Consider the following 18,266-nt stretch of genomic DNA (forward strand, 5'->3'; position numbering starts at 1 on the left):
GAATGGGCCTTTTATTGAGTTCAGATTGACTGGCCAAGACTTCATTTCAACAACAGGAATCTTAACTTGGTCATAACTAGACACCAATCTGGGTGTGAGTGATAATGGGAACTGCAGATGCTGGAGAATCCAAGATAATAAAGTGTGAGGCTGGATGAACGCAGCAGGACAAGCAGCATCTATGCTCCTGAGATGCTGCTGGGCCTGCTGTGTTCATCCAGCCTCACACTTTATTACCAATCTGGGTGTACTCGGCTCTGGTATGCACCTTAGCAAGTCCAGTTGCCAGGACATCAGGGCTGTGGTGCTTCTCCACAATCCCTCAGTCAAGCTGCAAGCACTACTGTCACTGCCACTTCCACTCCGATCTGATCTCCCATGGTGGGATTGTTGTTAGTTCCACTCAGTGGATGGGCAGGCACGCTTTTTAACATTCTCACCCAATGTACAGCTAGTTATTTCTTATTCTCCTCCCTTCCCAGACATGAATATAAGCACCAAACAGAATGTTCCATTTCATGAATGAAAATTGTAAAGTCTCGTATAAATCAGAATTACACACTTACATATTTCATTGATGCTCAGGCATGCCTTGGTGTACATGTATACAGTCACAGGGATAACGGTAAAATTACACAGAGACAGACCCAGCACAGACGCAGCTATGCCGGCACGTATTTGAGTAAATAGTTACAAGAGAAATGAACTGGAAACGACCCGTCATCAACATGTAGCCACACACAATACACACACGCTTTAGAGAATCATGAGTCCATTCAACCCATCAGTCCTCTGTCCGTACGGACAGGAGCTTCAGCTCCGTGCATTCTCTGGTACAATGCCACCCAGATACAGAAAAAGAGAGAAGGCCAAACAAGGGAACTGCAGGCAGAAAGTGGACACCTGTCTCTCAGATTAAATGTCTTTCAACGATTAGTGTGCTCAGATTTTGGTTTTATTTTCCCCACTTGATACTTGGTGTGGGGGGGGGGGGGGTGGTGTTGGTGGGGTGGGTAGGGAACTTATGTCGAATCCAATTGTGTTTTCCTCGAATTAAATCTCTCCAGTACATCAATCGAGCTGGTCCAGAGTACTTTTAAGTTGCACTTTAGGGATAGCTGCAATCGTTTGTAATAAACACAGCACGTACGGCTAAAGCCTGGACTTGTTTATTTTTGTGTGAGTCTGTTGCCTCTCTCCCTGTCTTCCCTCACTCCTCATGGCAAGCTCTCGCCATGAATATTGCGCTGTGCAGACTGGGCAGTCTCCCCTCGGACACTAAAGGAGTTTTCATATGCATGGTTTGTGTGCGCGCACGGAGACACACGAACCACAAGACAAACTAGAGAGTCTCAAATGTTCAAGGAAAACTTTGTAAGTGGTAGGAGGAAGAAGAAAAAAAATGAAAAGACTTGACGTGGCATCCTTCTGTGCTATAACCATGCCATAATTCTGTAACCGTGAAAATTACAGTCAAATTTGATCCTGCCCTCCCACTGCCATCAAAGTTCCAGAAGGAATTACTAATGATGATCAGGAGTATGAACCTCGGCTCCGTGCCAGGTGTTTCATCCGAGATATTCTAATTATTAGTCAAAAAACTAAAGACAAGCGTTCAACAGGCCAAACGCTGAGTGCTGCAGCAGTGAGTAGGTATATATAACTGAGGGAAAAATCGCACCACCACCCTCGCCCCACCGTTGTGTGGGCGCTGACAGGCGGAGAGCTTCATCCCATTTCCAGTAGATGATCTATTGGGGGTTTGCCATGCAGGGTGTGTTTGATCCCCGCATCGACTAAGGTTACCATTAAGCTGTCCAACCTTCTCAACCTCTCCCCCCGCCTGAGATGTGGTGACCCTCAGGTTAAAGCACTGTTAGTTAGCACGCTCTCACGAGAGAGCAGCTCCATGGTCTGGTAGGACTTTAGCAACCTTACCAAGTGGTCTTGTGGTGGAAGTGTCCCTGTCTCTGGACCGGGAAGCCCAGCTTCAAGCCCCACCTGCTCCAGAGGTGTGTCATGACTTCCCTAACAAGTTGTTTAGAAAACATCTACACCACAAGTGCATATCCAATCAATTTATAAAAATACATGAGGGTTTCTGCTTCAAGATCTTATAGGCAGTGAGTGCCAGATCCTCACTATCATTTTGGTGAAAAAGTACACCTTAACTTCTCTTTTACCCTTCTACCGAACATTTTAAATCCTTTGTCTCCCTTTGATAAAGGAATCAGGCCCTCCTTACCTACTTTAACATTTTATACAACTCAATTAGATGTCCCCTCAGTGTATTCTGTCGCAAAGAAACTCCAGCCTATACAGCCTGCACTTGGTATTATTTTTGTCCAGCCTACCCAACCTTTCTTCAAAGCTTACTTTCTCTATGCCTGCTAACAGCCTGGTAAAACTCCCAGTACCTTCTCTATTGTGTTCACACTGTTCCTGTAAAGTTATGGACAGATCCGTACACTGTATTGCAGTGTGGCCTGACTACGGTCCTATGCAGTTTTAGGTAAACCTCTCTGCTCTTAAGAATAGAGGAACAGGAGTAGAGTGTTCAGCCCATCATACCGGCCTTGCCATTCAATACAGTTATGCCATAACTCTGTATACCCGGGTCGTCAGAAATATAGAGATAACAAGGTGTGGAGCTGGATGAACATAGCAGGCCAAGCAGCTTCAGAGGAGCAGGAAGTCTGACTTTTAGGGCCTAGACCCTTCTTCAGAAAAAATGTATCTCGTCAGAAATACACCAATCTCCCTATCTCAAACTCAAAGACTAAGCTTTCACAGGCCGCGTTGGGAACGATTTCCTAAAGTTCACAACCCTCTAAGTAAAAGGAAACCTTATCTCAGACTTACCCTTTATTTTAAACCCTGCGCCCTCTTTCTAGACTCCTCAGCCGGGGAAACAGCTTACTTGTATCTACTTCCTGAAGAAGAGACCCTACCCGAAACGTCAACTTTACCGCTCCTCTGATGCTGCCTGGCCCTGCTGTGTTCCTCCAGCTCCACCATCTTCTACCATGTCGATTTCATAAGTTTCAATAAATTCACCTCCCCATCTTCAAAACTCTAAAGAATACTAACACAGTTTGCCCAATTTCTCCTCATGGGACAGTCCTGCCATCTTGGGAACAAAGCTAGTGAATCTTGGAACCTGTTATACTTGATGCTGTGGGTAATAAAGGGAAGTGTTTTCAGCGATCACTCGGAGGGAGGATGATACTTGCTCACAGTAATAATCTCGTGGAACGTTTCAATTTGGAGAGGCTGCTCACTGCAGCCCCACCCAGGGCCAGTGATCCTCCCGCCCTGGAGCCTCCCCCACTCACACTGCCTGACCCGGGCATATCAGAAGGATTTACAGATTGATAATCAGCATGTTTCACTGCGCTATGAGTCACTTTCTTTGGTCATCGAGTCATTAAATCCAGAGCACCTGGCCTAGAGGTACAGACGCTACACACTGCAGCATAAGCATTCCTAAATGATAGCAATCCTGTACGCCTTCCTAAGCATCTCATATTTCTGTCCATTTAGCTTCAAGATCGGGGTGCATGCTCTGTTTCAGTATAATTATCCTGTATTGTGTACTGCCTGTTTTGCCCTCCTGGCAACATTCTTAATAATCTCCAACAAGCATGTGTCGCATTGTGTCTGTATATCTGTGTATGCTTGTATGCATGTGATAGTGTGTATGTATATGTTTGTGTCATTGTATTTGCCTGCAGGTGTATATGTGCATGTATTTGCATGTATGTATAGATGTGTTTGTATGGTCTGTTTGTCCAAATATGTGTGTGTGTAAATATGTGTATATGTGTCTGTGTGCATGTGTGTGGCTGTGTATATGAATGCGTTTGTGTAGCCCCGCGTGTAACTGTGCATGTGTTTGCATAACTACATGTGTTTCTATGTAAATATGTGTGAACGTGACTGCGTGTAACTAGGTGCATTTGTGTGTGGATGGAAGTGTGTCAGGGTGAACCTTTGATATCCATTGTAATGTCACAGTCCCCAGACTGAAAGATTCGAATGCTTTCCCATGCTGCATTTTGGAAACGATCGGAAGCCATTTCTCTGCAGTACCTCGATGCCACAACATGCTCCGCCAGTCCACATAATGACCTGACTTTCTGTTTCAAACATCTGCAGGACAGTGCGCCATGGACTGGCACCAGCCTGTGTGGTAACTTCCATCTTCTCCCTTATTTCATTTACAACATTCTCTCTAATTAGGCGGAGTGGGAGAAACTATTCCCTGAAGAGAATGGGGAAGGACGGCTACCGGAATCACCTCTCAGAACTTTAGATCTGTGTTTAACTGAGAGGGCAACAGGTGGAAGTTAAATAACTTTACAGGTTGGGCAAAGGACCTTTTAAGAGGAGATTTAGGGATTAGTCAGATGTTATTGGTGGTATAAAATTAAACAGCGCAGAGCTCTGGGGAGTGTAGCTATCTGGGAGATTAATATATTGTGAAGTCGCACACACAAAGCCTATCCATTGTGATGATCTATGAGTGAGTAGTGAATGGGATGGAACATATGCAGCCTGTCACCGCAGGTGCCGACATCTGTTCATCTTGAGGCAGATGCTTACAGAACGCGGTCGAGTCTCTCTGTAAGCTTGCTCCGTTCCATTCAGATCCCATTGCTCAATAGCCAGTGTCATAAATCAGATCATATTACGCTGCAATGTTCAATCATTGGCTGAAAATAAACACCCTGGTAACTATCGGAATTCACTGCTGATTTCGAAAGAAGTCAGAGTGATTGCCAATATTTTGGTTGTGTTACTGTGGAATGGGTACTACCCTGGGCCAGGGAGTGTGCAAAACTATGTTATTTTAATGCGGGCGCCTTCCGAGAAAGTTGCTAATTCCGGTTGTTTTGTGGGTGGGGAAAATACAACGTACAAATGCATCAATTTACCGCTATCATCTGCAAACCTGCAGCTTTATAAATGAAAAATGCAAGACAGCCAGGTTTGGGGGTTAAACACGCCAACTTTCTGTGCTGAGAAATCTCCTTTTTGCTAAATCAGTGGGCGATTTCTAGTTACACGGGCAATGATATTAAAGATTGGATCGTCTGAAATCAATCGCTGTGAGGGGCGCTCCTGTGCTGCGGTGGTACTATCCCTACCTTTGAGCCAGGAGGCCCGCGTTCAAGTCTAGGGGTGCAATTGTTTTTGTTTAAAATAAGGACATCACGTGGAAATCCGTCTGTCGTTTTTTTGTGGGGATGAGCAGGGGGACAGACAGTACATCCCACACCTGATTAAGTTTTTTTTAAAAAAGTATGGGATAAATGTGAAGAAAAATCGCCGAAGGTTGATCGATAGGGAAGTGGCAGCCCCTGCAAATGATTGAGAATGGAGTAATTTCGTGATCTTTGTGTTCGGTAGGGAGTGCCATTTGGTCGCATTGCTGGAAGTTGGGGGGTTCTAGTCAGTGATCAGAGGAGTATAGGACTGGACATTTTCATTCCGTGGAGAAGTCATTGTGCACTGTATTTTACACACGCACAAACACACACACACACACACACAGACACTCACACAGACACACACACACACACTCTCACACACACACCCCACACACACACCCCACACACACACACACACACACAGACACTCACACAGACACACACACACACACACACCCTCACACCCCACACACACACACACACACACACACACACACACACGCCATGAACAATGCGCCAGCCTTCGCTGTCCGCTCTGACCTGTGCAACGCCTATTGTGGAAGTCATAGCCTGAAGTTACGTGTAATCCTCTCCCTCTCTCAAGTCGAAAGGCTCTTTCTGCCATCAGCTTGGTAATTAGCCCCGGAGCCGGCAGATGTCCCTGAGCAGACATCGGCACGCGACTGGCCTAGTCCCACAAGAAGATTCACCAAGTTATCTCCCTCCCTCCCTCCAGCCCACCTCACCCTCCCTGAATACAGCGAAAGGGTCTAAACTGCCTCCCTTCCTTCTTCTCCACCCCCCCACGACCCTCCACTCCTTCCTTTAAAGCCAGTTACAAGGTGTTTTTTTAGGGGGGAGGGGGAGGGAGAGAGGTTAAAGTCGGGGGAGAGGTGGAAAAGCTCAGGGAGACTGAGAGATTGGGCAGACTGCGATATAAAGACATGCAGAGAGCAGCTGGCCCCTGGTAATCTGATGGTGAGACAAAAGGAATGCCCCCTCGGTCCTAAGACCACAGGTAAACATCGCAGTTTTGTTATGAAAATGCCGGTTTTCGCTGGGCTGCAGTGTTTGAAAGGCGGACACACAAGAGCGCCTTTATCTCTTGCCTGCTTTGCTCTGAGCTCTGAACTCGGAGCCACGCGACTGACGCTTTCTTATTCAAATCAGCACATACCTCTGCAGCAAGCTCGGCACTTAATGCACAACGCCTTTCCAAACTTCGATCAGATAGGAAATCCGGGCGAGAGAGTGAGCGAGAGTTCAAAGCTGTTAAAATTCAACGCTTTTTAAAAAATATCTCCAGTTTTACCGACCTTCCTCCTACCCCGTCATGCACACACATTAAAATAAACCTTTAATATTGTTCAAAATCAGCTGCAAAGGTTTTATGTAGCTTCTTTACCGACGTTGTGACATAACACCGGACGGGGTGAAATTTGGTCTCCTCGTTCAGGGGTAGGGACAGTACCACCTCTTCACTGGACCCTGTCAAAACTGCTTTAGGCGAGGCTAGGACTCACAAGAGTTGTGGTTCAACCTGTTGAGACGCGTTAGGACACACCTCGGGAGCAGGTGGGACTTGCACCCAGGCTCAGAGATGGAAACACTGTCGCTGCGCCACAAAATTAAAGCCCCAACACCAGCTTTAAACTATTCGGCTCGAAACCTACAAGGGTCGCCGTCATTTCGAGACGTTATTTTTAAAAGAGAGATTTCTGAAGGAGGGTCGGCACCATGTGAAACTCAAACTTGTCACGATCGTTTTAACCTGACAACAGATTTCAGGGTCATGGTGAAAGCTTTGAATCGTTCCGGATTCTCGATTGCTGTGTCATATCGTCTCATTAAATCATTGATACTGTCGCTTTGATCGTCGCGTGGAACATCATATCATTTTTACAACCTGGATCGATCTCGCATAAAACCTCCCACCCCCAAGTTCAACACAATGGACATCAGAATTACCCCCAACACCTCTGCATAATCTATGGCAAACTGCAGTTGGAAGGATGGGTTTCTCTCAGAATTCTTTTCCAGAACCCGTCAATATGGCAATAGGACGAACCCGTGAACTTTCGGAGCTTTCATTTGAACCCAATCCCTCAAATAAAAACCCAGACTGAAGCATGTTCAGGTGGATTTCAGGGTTACAGGCACACGTTGCACCTGCTGACAGGGGATTTATATTTTAAATCTTGCAATCGGCGGCGAATCGCTACGTAAATGACGATCAAGTTTTACAGCGATAGACTATTGGCTTAGTGCGGTTTGCTAAACGATACTAGGTTGATGTCCTTGTTCAGAAAAGAATTACACGTGCTGTAACCAATCTGCCAAATTTCTCCTTCCTTCGGTTTGCTTCACTAATTCATCATGGGGAGGGGTGTGAGAATACTTTAGCATGGGACTATCTAAGCCCCATGTCATGTCCATACCGTTACAGGTTCCCAGAGAATTGCTTTGTGTAACCCGAGCGCGTATTGTCAGGAAAATCCGAGAGGGACATGCCACTTTGCGTGGAATAACGCCATTTGTTCAGAACAGATGGCCGACTAGTGACTGACCGCGTTTGAGGCGTGTCGTACCCCCTTTAGATCCGAATCCCCCTAGGCTTCCTCTTGTCTTGATAATCAATGAAAATTAAACTGGGGGGAGGCGGGGGGACCGCTGTGGATAAAATTTTTAAAAAGCTTGAATAGGTGGACGTCCAGTCTCCAGCGATGTCCCCTCTTTGTTCTCCCGGGTACCGGTGAGGAGGAGTTAAACTACAGCAGGCTCCAGCAGAATCATTTAGGTTAAACAGTCTCCCTGTTTCATCCCCCACTACCAGCAGCAGCACTCCTCCGCTAAACCCCCTCCCCACACCACCCCCCCCCCCCGCTCCTTCTGGCTGGGCTTAAACCAGCTACAAGGGACTGGAGGAGGAGGAGAGAGGGAGAGATAGAAAAGGGGAACTTTCTGCCTGATTTCATGAAAACAGAATCGCGTGGCATAAATTAAGCCTGAATAGAATCAGTGCATCAAGAAGGATTGCTATGTTTTAGTCTGCCTTTCAGATACGCTTTGCCACAGGAATCGAAAAAGCTGTGCCCCGTCAATTTAACAAACGCATGTTGGGGGGCTGCCAAAGACATAACTTTTTTGCAGATTTTAAACCCTTGCGCGTGGAAATTACTTACACTTGTATATTTTGAAATACAACGGCAAAACACCCAATGCATCAAAAGTTTCCTTTTGTAACACATTAACTTGCAAGCCATTATTCGGTGTGTGTGTCTGTGTGTGTCCATTGAACTATTTTTTAAACAAAAACACACAAAAGTTCTTGGCAAGGCATTATTTGGAAGAACCTCATTTGAAACACACTTGTTGCACCCTCTCAGAGTGCACCCACTTCACCAGGAAGGCTCTGTCGCAGCCCAGTTTCAGTCTTATTCTTAATATCATAAATCTCTCTCTCCCAAAGCCAGTGCTTCTCAAATAAAAGTGAAAAATGCACACAGAGGAGCCTTTAATGCGGCGGGAAAATGTGAAACACAACGATTTCCACAACTTCTCACACTTCATATATTTTCCACGGTAATCAGCTAGGCGTTTATAGTTTATTTGGAATATAGTGAAGAGCTGGGGGGAGGAGGGGGGATAGTGGTAAATATTCCCCAGGGAGGAGGAAGGGGAACTTGGAATTGCGAAACATGGGGAGAGATGACTGTAAAGGCCTGTCAGTTATTTAGTGCTGTCAAAAACAAAGATCTGAACGTTGTCTGTAACCGTCGGCGGGAGGAAGGGCAGGCAGTCAGTTTTACAATCGAGGAATCTCTTTATCGTTCTATGTCAGCTTGCAGCAAAAGTTATTCATGCAACTGTGTGTGTGTGATGGTTTTGTTTGAACATATATGTTCATAAAATAACCTGGCGACTGGTCAGTTGGCCTGTGTGTGTGTGTGTGTGTGTGTGTGATGGTTTTGTTTGAACATATATATTTATAAAATGGCCTGGCGACTGGTCACTTGGCCAGTCTCTGTGTGTGTGTGTGTGTGTGTGTGTGTGTGCGCGCGCGCGCGCTGTGTGTATGTGTGTGTGTGATGATTTTGTTTGAACAGATATGTTTATAAAATGACCTGGCAACTGGTCAGTTGGCCTGTGTGTGTGTGTGTGTGTGTGTGTGTGTTTGTTCGCTGGATCGAGTGCAGAGCCTAGCCCGCGGATATTGTGCGGGAGGCGAGGCTGCGTGCGCCGAGGGGAGCTGTTCCATTGTAGGGAGCAGGTGCTTGTTAGTATTAACATACAGCTGACAGAGCACAATGAGCCGCCTTGAGCAGAACAATTACGACTGCAGTAATGACAGCCACGCGAACGACACACACCCACCAACTTTTTCTCTCCCCCCCCCCACAAAAAAAGCCTAGTTTTATCACACACACACCAAATGATCCTCAAAAAATACCCTAACTTCTGCGGGATGGTTTAAAAGTTAACGCCCCCCACAACACACACACACAAACTGACCTCCACCACCCACCCCCCCCAATCCTGTTCAGTAAAATTAAGCAGCGGGAAAAATCAGGACGGAATAGATATACCCGCTTCCTGGAGTATGTGTGATTGTTAAAAAATGATGTGGGTTTTTAAATGAATATATATGTGAGTTCGTTGGAATTTAATAAGTTTGTGTGTGTGTGTGTGTGTATATACTGGGTGAATTACCCCCTTTTTACAGCTCACTGATCATTCGGCGATCTATAGAGGAAAGTAGGACCCGCCTCTTTTGTCACCCGCTCGCCACACTGTGGGTCAGACAATATGCATGTCATTAGAAATGCAAAGGCTCCTCTGTATATAAACGCTGGGCTCCGAGCTCGGCGGATCAGAAATTGAGTTGCTGTGGATTCCCAGTCGAGGTGATTTAGAGAACCCACGCGCGCGCGTGTGTGTGTGTGTGTGTGTGTGTGTGTGTGGGGCGGAATCGAGGTAAAACAGCAAGATTAAAAAAAAACAGGGAGAGGACAAAAACAGGACAACAGCAGCATCTGAAATTCTCCAAACCAACAAGCAGTGAAGAGCATCACAGGGTGTCGTCCTCCCGTTTCCACAAAAAAAGCAAGTCTTGTCACTGGAATTATCGGAGCAGGGATTTCCAAAGCGTCCCTGATATTATATATATATATATATCTATATACACATATATATGTATATATAAACAAATCCTGGGATTGTCGTGTTTTACGAGGTCCTGTTTGGAATTAAACCTCTCCCCGGCGTCTGGTACAAAAAAACAAAACCCACACACGAGAGAGGAGAGAGTGGCGGGGGTGGGGGGCGCGGTTTAGGACGGCGTTCAGTCACCACGCCAGTCTATCTGTCGACCACTTCCAAGCAACGGACCCTCATTGAGAAGAGCTGTCAGTCACCAGGGTCAGGGCGGTTCTCTGTCGACTTCAGTGCAGCCAAAGGACTTGAGAGAGCGAAAGGGGAAACATTCTCAGTGGAGTTGGAAGCGGTCCGGGCTCTACACCAGCTGCATGCGAACAGAGTGGCCGGAGATGGCCCACCGAAGTGTTTGCCTGTTCATCAGTCTCGTGGCTGCACTCCACCAGGTAAGGGAGCCTCGCCCTTCTTGTTGTCTGTATCGGAACAAAGATTCCGTCCTGTAGATCGGGCAGCGGCTGTCCTCGTCTCACTTGTTTCCTCTCTTTCGATAGTGATGTTATGTTATGTGTACGTTTTGTTTTATATAAAACAGGCTTCCCCCTCCGGCGTCTTTGAGCTGAAGTTGCAGGAATTTAATAATCGCAAGGGGCTGACTGGGAACGTGAACTGCTGCAAAGGCTCCTCGGCCTCCAACTACGGCCTCCCGTGCGAATGTAAAACATTCTTCCGCGTCTGCCTCAAGCACTACCAGGCGAAAATCTCTCCCGAGCCGCCGTGCACTTACGGCAGCGCCCTGACTCCCGTGCTGGGCTCCAACTCCTTCTCCATCCCGGACGCCGAAGCCTTCAGTAACCCCATGCGGTTCCCCTTCGCTTTTACCTGGCCGGTAAGCTGTGGCTGTCGGGGCTGGAGGTGGGAGGGGGCTGGGGGTGTGGGGGGTGAGGAGACTGGGTTGGGGAAGCGAGGAAGGGGCAACTTCTAATCCTTCAGGAGGCAAGGAATAAAAGCAGGCACAAACAAACTCGCACGCACACAACTTAATGATGTGGGAAACTTCACAGAAACCGAACTGGCAATTTTCAGCCCAGCGTGAGATTCCAAATGGCTTCATCTTATAATGTGATCTATGAAAGCGAATGAAATTAAGCGTGAAGGTCGATGACAACTGTAGTCTCTGCCAATATCCTACTCTGATATTATAAATACACTGGGTTAATAAAGGCTCCCCCCCTTATAACATGGAGACTGTAGAGACCGTGTGTGTGAGATTCAAGCTGATCTGAATGGTTTTCCAAAACTCTGGCTCCACACTACTTCAGCTTCATTTTGTTTCTTTTTCACAGGGAACGTTCTCTTTAATCATTGAAGCTTTGCACGCTGAGCCCACTGATGATCTGACTACAGGTAACTTTTTCCCTCTCCCCCTTCACTCTACATCAACGTTCACCAGCATTAAAGCTTTCTGAAGTGTTTCTCTAAGTGTGTGTGACTGTATCCCTCTCTCTCTCTCCTGACTTCTAGATAACCCCGATCGCCTCATCAGCCGCCTGGCGACCCAGCGGCACCTCACGGTGGGTGATGAGTGGTCCCAGGACGTGCACACCAGCAGCCGCACCGAGCTCAAGTACTCTTACCGCTTCGTCTGCGACGAGCACTACTATGGGGAGGGCTGCTCCGTCTTCTGCCGGCCAAGGGACGACGCGTTCGGCCACTTCAGCTGCGGCGAGAAGGGCGAGAAGCTGTGTAACCCCGGCTGGAAGGGAGCCTATTGCACTGACTGTAAGTCTGCGCTTCCCCAGGCCTCTCACTGACTGCGCTTTTCAGTCACTAATGCAATACAGGGAGTTGCTTCATTACTCACCCCCCCCCCCCACCACCCCCCACCACCCCCCACACACACACACACACACGCACACACGCGCGCGCGCTTCCATTTCTTTGAAAATAAAAAGAGTTGACGGTTAGTGGACAATTTTCTGGTGTGACACCCCCCCCCACCCCGCCATCGCTTTTGAAACCATACAATGTGTAAACTAAAAAATACCAAGCCTGTTTGCGGACTGTGGCGCTCAAGTGTCCAGTGCAACTGGCAATTGGGTGAAGTACTCCGCTCTCCCTCTCCCCCCAACTCCCTACCTCTCCCTCCCTTCCCCTCTTCTCTCTCTCCCTCTCTTCCTACTTGCCCCCTTTCTTCCTCCCATCCCTTTCCTCTCTCTCCCTCCCTCCCATCCCTTTCCTCTCTCTCCCTACCTTCCTCCCCTCTCCCCTCCTGTCTCCCTACACCCCTCCTCTCTCCCTTCCGCCCCATCCTCTTCCCCTCCCTCTTCCCCTCCCTCTTCCTCCTCTCCCTCTCCTTCCCCGCCCCTTTCTCTCCACCCCCCTTTCTCTCCACCCCCCTTTCTCTCCACCCACCTTTCTCTCCACCCCGTTCTCTTCATCCCTCCCCCTCCTCTCCGTCCCTCCCCCTCGTCTCTCTTTCTCTTCCCCCTCCTCTCCCTCTCCCCCTCCCCCTCTCCCCCTCCTCTTCCTTCCTCACCCATCGCTCCGTCTGCCCCTCCTCACCATCCCTCCCCCTCCCATTCCCCCTTCTCTCCCTCCCCCTTCTCTCTCGCTCCCCCTCTTTTCTTCCTCCCCGCCCTCTCTCTCTCTTTCTCTCGCCCCCTCTCCTTCTCATCCCCCCTCACCCCCGCCTCTCTCACTGAATCCTCAACGCTTTCACTCGCTCGCTGGACTCGTGCGGTTGGAAATGAGCGGCCGGGAGGCTGTCTGGCGATGCTGGGCATTGTTGAGAGCGACCAGGTCCACGGGGCAGCTGCGTTCTGAAGCGGAGAGGCAGCAACACAATGGAGCAGCTGTCCTGTTTCAGTCAGCCTACAAACCAGCTGTCCACTCTTATCTACACACACGCAGACACACACACGCAGACACACACACGCAGACACACACACACAGACACAGACACACGCAGACACACACACAGACACACACAGAACTGGATGGGAAGGGATGGAGCTGGGCAAAAAATGACTTCTGACTAACATTGAAAAGAGGAGGGAAAAAGCAAGAAGACAAACAACAAAAGCTTTGTGCACCCCCCTTGTGTTAAGCAAAACCCTTAGTGATTTTTAACACTCAGTCACAAGTCACACATCACCTCAAGAAAATCAATCCTGCAGTTGCAAAATTGATCTGTCTCTCTCACGATTTTCTAACAGAGAGCCTTGCTTTAAGATTTTGACTGAGTTGATGTGATGTGTCTGGTGTTCAGTAAATTAATCTAACTTTATTTTTCTCCTTTCCAGCTATCTGTCTCCCTGGCTGTGACGAGCAACACGGATACTGCGACAGACCTGGGGAATGCAAGTAAGTAATGAGAGCTTTCTTACCCCCACCCCGCCCCACCTCTGGTAGTTAATAGTACATAAAAGAGTTCGGTAAATGATCTGGATCAGAAGGTGCGTGGGAATGGAAGGTAGTTTGAAGAGTTCAAAGGGATTCACCTCCTGCTTAGCTGTTAGGTACATCATGGAAGCCTGGGAAACTTAAAAGTCTTTGGGGATCATGTAGCAAAAGGAAAACACGGCTGTTAACTTGAGTTTACAGTGCCCTACTGGGAAGTAAATTTACTATAATTACCAAGTTAAATGAGTGGGTAGGACAATTATGGCAGTTCACTTGTCCCTGTCGCTCCAGAGCGAGTAGGAGCGCCCTCTATTGGCGTCCGTTTCATTGTCTGTCGACACTTTTCCTGTGATATCGATAAGCTTTGGGTTCAGGGATCTCGCCACTTCTGTTCCCCGATGACACGAGCCTACCTGTTCCCACTTTTACAAATGTCTTTGATCTAATTATAGTGCAGCTGTATTGTATGTCCCTTATTGTACCCCTTCCATATCCAAGAATAAAAATCAACCGTTTCCGGTCATCTCAGTTGTTCTGGGAACTGATAATCTATAAATGAAACCACAAAAGAGATTTTGATAACCTTTTTACACCAAACCTATGAACAGGCCCAGATATTTCTATTGGGCCTTTTTGTTTAAGGCTGGGTGACTAATAAAGTATGAAATCTCTAATTTAGGCTTTCAAAGTGGCTCATGCCAGACTCCTTTGTGTGCCCCATTATGCCATAACGGTGTAACGGCACAATGTGGAGGTGGTAGAAATGTAGGGGAAGGCTGGGCTGGGGTGGGCTAGATTTGACCCTTGGGGGGATTTTTGGATGCAATTCATTCACTTTAGAGTTTTAAATGTCTTGGTAGACAAGTCGATTGAAGATATTAAGCAATTTCCTTTCTATTTGATTTCCAGGTGTAGGGTGGGATGGCAAGGACGTTACTGTGATGAATGTATTCGTTATCCAGGCTGTCTTCATGGAACATGTCAGCAGCCTTGGCAGTGTAATTGCCAGGAAGGGTGGGGTGGTCTCTTTTGCAACCAGGGTAAGTTGCTTTGTCCCTCCCCTTTCCTTTAATAAAGGACATTTATTTTGTTTAATTATTTTGTCTTCATTCTACTGTTCTTGCAATTGGCTGATTTCTTTTCCAAACCTGCATTTTTTTCTCTTCTTCCCCTAGACTTGAACTACTGCACTCACCACAAGCCGTGCAAAAATGGTGCCACATGTACCAATACCGGCCAAGGGAGTTACACCTGTACTTGTCGTCCTGGCTACACAAGCTCCAACTGTGAAACTGAGATCAACGAGTGTGAGGCCAATCCATGTAAGAATGATGGGACCTGCACGGTAAGTGGGACTGAACCATTAAAGATACAGTCAAAAATATAACAGAATTCTTCCTGGTGTACAGTCAGCAGGCCCAGAAGGCTAACTGAAGGATTGCAATCTTACCTTAGGATCTGGAAAACCACTACGCTTGTACCTGTCCACCAGGCTTCCTTGGTCGAAATTGCGAGCTGACTGCCATGACGTGTGCAGATGGGCCCTGCTTTAATGGAGGAAGATGCACAGACAAACTGACTGGGGGCTACAGCTGCCACTGCCCTGCTAGTTACTCTGGATTCAATTGTGAGAAGAAAATTGATCACTGCAGTTCTGACCCATGCACCAATGGTGAGCAGTAAACATGCGAATGGGCATTAGGATTATGTACAACTCCGTTCCTCATCTCTTCCTATTCCTCATCCTCTCACCATTCTTACCACCTCTTCCTGCCCAGAAACCTCTGTACTCCTCCAATTTTAGCCTCTGATTTAAATGCTAGTCCACTGGGAGTTTTAACTTCAGTTGCTAGTTCCTAAGCTCTGCAATTCCATACACCTTGCTACCTCTCACTCCTTAACATCTTGCTCTTTCATCAAGTTCTTTTGTTCAACTGCCCTTATATCTCTCTGGTTCTGTGACTAATTTTATCTGAGTTACACGCCCATGAAATGCCTTCAGACATTGTACTGCATTAAAAATGCTTTATAAATGCAAGTTTTTGTTGTTGTAAAAGGCACCATTATAGACCTGAATCTCACCTTTTCTGAACTTTGCATTTTCCTCTCTTCTTGTTCAGGTGCTCAGTGTGTTGACATCGGGAATTCCTACATATGCCAGTGTCGTGCCGGATTCACAGGGAGAAACTGTGACATTGATGCAGACAACTGCGCCAGCATGCCTTGCCTTAACGGTGGGACATGTCAGGATGGAGTTAATGACCACACCTGCATTTGCCTGCCTGGATTTAGTGGAAAGAATTGCAGCATCCCTGTCAGTAAATGTGCAAACAATCTTTGTCACAACGGTGCAACTTGCCATGAGAGAAACAATCACTATGTCTGCCAGTGCTCCCGCGGATACGGTGGACTTAACTGCCAGTTTCTGCTGCCAGAACAGCCTCAGGGTCAAACCGTTATCATCGATGTTAAGGATAAATACACAGAAACTGAGAACAAGGGGCAGTTTCCGTGGGTGGCTGTATGTGCTGGGGTTATCTTGGTTCTGATGTTGCTCTTGGGTTGTGCAGCAGTCATTGTCTGTGTGCGAGTAAAACTGCAGAAGGGCCAGCAGCAGCAGCCCGATATCTCCAAGAGCGAGATGGAGACAATGAACAATCTTACAGACTGCCACCGTGAGAAAGACATCTCCATCAGCATCATCGCAGCCACTCAAATCAAAAACACCAATAAGAAAGTAGACTTGCAAAGTGACAGCTCTACTGAGAGAAATGGCTTTAGGGTCAAGTACCCTTCCGTGGATTATAATCTGGTGCACGAGTTAAAGAGTGAAGACTTAATTAAAGCTGAAAATGAACAGGGAGATGCTAGTACCGCAGAAGCAGAGCAAAAACGTGCTACACAGCATAATGGGTAATTAAGTAAATCAGTCTCCAATTTGTTTGGTATTGTAAATACAAAATACTGCCGTATTCTGGGTTGCACTGTCAACTGCTTACCACCCTAACTCTTGTTTTTATTTCAAACTAATAGTGAACCCTCAGAAAGAAAGCGACCGGAGTCTACATACTCTGCCTCAAAAGATACCAAGTACCAGTCAGTATATGTCATATCTGAAGAGAAGGACGAATGTATAATAGCTACTGAGGTTTGTACTTTGTTTTACTTCCTTCGCCCTTTTTGTCTTTTTCCATGAGTGACGATATCTAATATTTGTCAACAGTGCCAGCAGTGCAGAAAACTCCCGGATCACAATGTTCACTTGTTTTTTAGCTGAGCCCTTGCTCTGAGGGTTCTGGTAATGACATCCACAGACTGATGGTAGCTTTGCTTGGTTTCTCCTCAGGTGTGAATAGGAAGTGCCATGATAGAAAGATAACTTCCTTGCCAAGAAGAGATTTGCTCCAGTAAACTGCTGCTCATATTGAACTGGTTCTCTGCTGAAATTGGCAAGAAGACTTGAAGGACAAGACAGTAAGCCAGGACCCGGAACTCACGCATGCCTGTTGCACTGCCTTTTATTGGCTTTCTGGACGAAGAAAGGTCTATTGCACTACTGACAAACAGTTGCTTCCAGTCTTCTCCATATGAATTTGATGCCTGACCAGAAAGGCTGCTCTGCCTTGTGTGTAAAATCACAAGCAGGAAAAGACAATGTCCTTGATCTGGAGATGCAAAAACTGCCTCTGATGCCTTTTTTGGACAGCAAATGTTTTCTAATTGATCAGAAGTGGAGAAGGAAAACAAAAAATAGTATTGTTTCAAGCGCTGAAGTATTTTTCAATATTTTGTGCAGTCAGTGGTTCTAGAAGTTCATTACACATAATTTAAAAATCTGGTAAATACATTGAAAAGGCACTTCAGTTCTATGTCTATATTTTGTACATAATCGTATTTATAGAAACAGGTGCAAAAATTATTGGAGTTGTTTGTATTGTTTTTTTGTTACCGAAGAAAAGTGTTTTATAAATATTTTTTCTAAATAAATGAAATTGATTATAATTTTTTGATGTCTGCCATGTTCTATTTTATCAGGACCTTTGGTATTGAGAATTGGAATTGACTGCCTCTTCCTAATCCTCTGTACACTCAGTTATTCCGTGTTCAACTGAACACAGAATAAACTTGTTGTTAACACTTGCCTGTTGAAGTAAATGGAAACTGTCTGCAGGGTTATTGAGAAAAGGCATAAGATTGGCACCAAGTCAAAATACTCAAACAGCTGACACAGACACAGTGGGCTGAATGGCCTCCTGCACAGTAACAGTTCTTTGATACCTTCAGCCAATGAATTATTTTAATGTTATTAAGTTTCTTCAATACAAAACACTGATCGTCAAATTCCAGCTCCCCATGCACGTCTTATTTGGTAATATTTTTCGATTGCATTCTTAGCCTTTTTTTTAGGAAAAGCTAAATAGTATATTATAATCTATTTGCTTTCCTTTTTGCAGTTTATTAATGAATCAATGTGGACTATGTTTAAGATGGTCGGCT

At 46.4% G+C, this 18,266-nt stretch overlaps 1 protein-coding gene across 1 annotated transcript; it reads left to right on the forward strand.

The window, feature by feature from the left end:
- The first annotated feature begins 10,063 nt into the window (after window positions 1-10,063).
- On the forward strand, window positions 10,064-17,717 carry dld (deltaD). Its single transcript, XM_048536939.2, has 11 exons — window positions 10,064-10,813; window positions 10,960-11,253; window positions 11,711-11,771; window positions 11,889-12,146; window positions 13,670-13,730; window positions 14,679-14,809; window positions 14,945-15,114; window positions 15,225-15,441; window positions 15,890-16,682; window positions 16,803-16,917; window positions 17,116-17,717. Exons 1-11 carry the CDS (start codon window positions 10,739-10,741, stop codon window positions 17,119-17,121), a joined length of 2,181 nt encoding a protein of 726 aa, XP_048392896.1. The 5' UTR covers window positions 10,064-10,738; the 3' UTR covers window positions 17,122-17,717.
- Window positions 17,718-18,266: the final 549 nt, after the last annotated feature.

Source organism: Stegostoma tigrinum, chromosome 9 (assembly GCF_030684315.1).
Source record: "Stegostoma tigrinum isolate sSteTig4 chromosome 9, sSteTig4.hap1, whole genome shotgun sequence".
Lineage (NCBI taxonomy): Eukaryota > Metazoa > Chordata > Chondrichthyes > Orectolobiformes > Stegostomatidae > Stegostoma > Stegostoma tigrinum.